Raw genomic sequence first — 3376 nt, forward strand, 5'->3', positions numbered from 1 at the left:
GTATTAATAAAAAAATTAATATTTTTAGTAGTCATTTAATGTAATCCAATTATTTTAAATAATTTTGCTTCATACACATGCTTGTGGCATGTGCATTGTAGCATAAAGATCCAAATTCCCATATACGTTCCGAAGAGTGATGACGACGGATCACCTGCTCTTTATTGATTTATTCGCTTGTCCAGCTAGGTAGCAGTGCAAGCTGGATAGATCCGGTTCTGTCGCTGCAAGTCGTTCAAATAAATATTCAATGGGAAAAACTTATACGGGGATCCCATCCACCTGCTTCCATGTTCGATCGGTTGGTAGTCACGGGTACAGCTCTCTGTCATTCTGTTTTTTTATCCATTCATTCTCCACCCAATTGCTCTCCGATCTGTATAAGCGTGCCCACTGCCCGCGCCAGGCTAGAGCACCACACCCCTCTGTCCCCAGCTCTCTCCTCATGGCTTGCTGGAAGCTCTCCTCTATGCTGATGGCGCTCCTCCTGGCCATCGCCGCCGGCCCTGGGACGACGCGGCCGGTGGTGGCTGCGACGTCGGCGGCGGCCCACCTGCACTTCTACATGCACGACGTGACGGGTGGCCCGTCGCCCACGGCGGTGCGTGTGGTCAACGGGCCGCGCGGCACCTTCGGCAACACGGTGGTGATCGACGACGAGCTGACGGAGGGCACGTCACCGTCGTCGGCCTCGGTGGGCCGCGCGCAGGGCTACTACATGGTGGCGTCCGTGTCCAACCTGGAGCTCATGGTGAACATGAACGTCGTGCTCACGAACGGGCTGTACGCCGGCAGCTCGCTGACGGTGGTGGGGCGCGACGATGTGAGCACGCCGGTGCGGGAGCTCTCAGTGGTCGGCGGCACGGGGCAGTTCAGGATGGCGCGCGGCTACGTGCTCTGGAAGACCGTCACCCCCGAGATACTCGACCTCGAGGTCTTCGTCAACCCTTGAGACACCACTGCTGTACTAGCCAATGTTTTGATTCTGCTTCTGGATGTTTTTTTTAAAGCAAATTCAGCTTCCATTAATTAGATAGTGCTGAATCATCAGCAATAATACAGGCAACATAGTCCGGAATGGATGCCAACACATGGTCCTCATATAGAGCACACGCACTCCCTAGGATAGCTAACTCATGGGCTACCCTATTACAAGAACGAGATCGCTGCTGGATTCTCCAGGAGATAAAATTGAACTCCGAACACTTCGTAGCTCAATCACCAGAAAAGTCATGGGGCTTAAGTCAAAGGCATCAGAATAGACAGCCCTAACAACCTCAATTGCATCAGTCTCAATAATAACATGCCCAACACCCATCTCTGCAGCTGCTTGAGAACCTGGATCGCTGCAATCAGCTCCCCAAGAAAGGCACTCATAAGTGGTTCTGCTTCTGGATGTTAATTGCCTAGGTAAATAGCTGTCTATTAGTGTGTACTTGTTTTCTTTGGCATTTCATTTCACGGCCTTTAATTTCTCATTTGATACGGTCATGGAATAACTCTAACCCTATATGCTACGTATTGTACTTTTATGTATCAACAAATCAAAATATAAATGAACACGATGTTGTGCTCGAATGCCCTCACTTTACTAACTAGGATGATGAGCTCATTTTAAGCCAAATTCCTTTCGCAAAAAAATTGGACACAACAGGTTTATTCATTACCACACTGAGAGCATCTCCAAAATGCTCTGTATCTCAGATCCGTTAGCTAAAAATGAGAAAATTCTAGTAGTAAACGCATCCAACAGCCTTGGCATCATCCTCGAGTAGCTATCCCGCTAGGCATCCCTGGGTCCTCCCTCGTCAAAAATCCCGAATCGCTCCACCTCACCATCCCACCCTCCCGCGCTCCCGCCCCCGCCTTCATGCCCTCCCGCGCATCGCCATCGCTGGATCCGGCCCCGCCGCCGCAAATCCAGCCACCGAAGGACACCAAGCCCGGTTCTGCCATGTCCCTGGCACGGCATAGGGCGAGTACCTCTGCCCCTTGCCTCCGCCGAGCCGCGTCTCCACCGACGGTGCTTGCCTCCGCCACAGCTCGTCTCCGCCAAGCCGATGCTCGCCTCGAGCCTCAAGTACAAGCTGGAGCTCCCGCGGGGCTGTAAAGACTCCATGTCGTGACGGCGCAGCTGAGAAGCCACCGTGTCGCTGTGGGCACGGCATGCGCTACTACCCTGCCGCCTGGTCCTACTCCAGTCTCCTCCGCGGCTAGGTGCTAGAGGACGCCGCTCGCCAACGCCCGTTCCAACCCGATCGCACCAGCTTGCCAATGGATGTCGCCGCTGCTCGCATGAAGCCGGGCAGAGGGGCCGAGGTGAAGGGGTGTAGAGGCCATGAAGGATAAAGAAGTGGAGAGAAAGGGGATGATGCTGGGACCCACGCATTAGTGTATATGGAGGGGGAGCTGTTGAGATTTGGAGACTGAGAAATCGAGAGTGTTGGAGTTGTCACTCACTATAGAGAGGAATCTGCTTAGAGATGGAGATGCATTGACATGTCTCATTAGACAATGCATACTGTAAATATTATCTACCAACTATATAGCTCAGCTGTAATGAGGATCCGATCCCCAATTTCCCGTGAGGAATTCACATATTAGGGGACGGGGATGGGGAAGATTTTTTTATATATCCCCACAGAATGAAAAGGAAGGAAATTTTATCCCCGTCGGGTCTAACGGGCCGGGGATGGGAATAAAAACCTCCAATTGGCATAAATCGGCCTGTCCGCTCAAGTTAAACCGTCTCACAAAGAGTATATTTTAGATAATAGAATAGTCATATCCTGGCCTCTATATCAAGGATATATCCAGCTCTTATTACAAAGTAAACACTACCATATCCAAATGAGAAAGAAAAACAGTTTTAAAGCAAAGCTTATTTCTAAACTGCCACCCATGCCTCGTCAAGATCTCCATAGTGGTTGATTCCAAGACCCGACACCCTATTGAGATAGTGTCCCGACCCCCTCCCTGTGAAGTATCCACTCACGTCCTTATCAAATGTGTGGTCCTAAAAAGGATCTGCAAACCAATTTGCTTTTCAACATTATGAAAACAAATATCATTTCTGAAAAGCTAGAAGACCCAACATAAAGGGCTAACCCCTGTATAAAGCAACTTTTTATATCCCCCTTTAATTCCAAATAATCAAGACCTGAACATATGTGTAATATTTCTAGGTCTATGAATACCAAAAGTTGTGTGAACTATTCTCCAAACTAACCTACACTTCTAGAAAACGGGACATGGGCACCGGTCGAAGAGGTGCTTAGGCACCGGTTTTCCAACCAGTTCACCGAGACCAATGACCTCGGTCTAGGACACCAAGTTTTTCAATTGGTGCCTTAGGCATTTTTGGTACAGGTTGGAA

At 49.8% G+C, this 3376-nt stretch overlaps 1 protein-coding gene across 1 annotated transcript; it reads left to right on the forward strand.

Annotated features, from left to right (window-relative positions):
• Positions 1 to 269: 269 nt before the first annotated feature.
• LOC120693499 (dirigent protein 1-like) lies at positions 270 to 1088 on the forward strand. The gene has a single exon (XM_039976944.1). It carries the CDS (start codon positions 446 to 448, stop codon positions 950 to 952), a length of 507 nt encoding a protein of 168 aa, XP_039832878.1. The 5' UTR covers positions 270 to 445; the 3' UTR covers positions 953 to 1088.
• Positions 1089 to 3376: the final 2288 nt, after the last annotated feature.

The sequence above is a fragment of the Panicum virgatum genome, chromosome 9N, assembly GCF_016808335.1.
Source record: "Panicum virgatum strain AP13 chromosome 9N, P.virgatum_v5, whole genome shotgun sequence".
Taxonomy (NCBI): domain Eukaryota; kingdom Viridiplantae; phylum Streptophyta; class Magnoliopsida; order Poales; family Poaceae; genus Panicum; species Panicum virgatum.

What these genes read in the sequence shown, in the direction of transcription:
- LOC120693499 (XM_039976944.1), top strand. Translation starts at nt 446, where the DNA reads ATGGCTTGCTGGAAGCTCTCCTCTATGCTGATGGCGCTCCTCCTGGCC.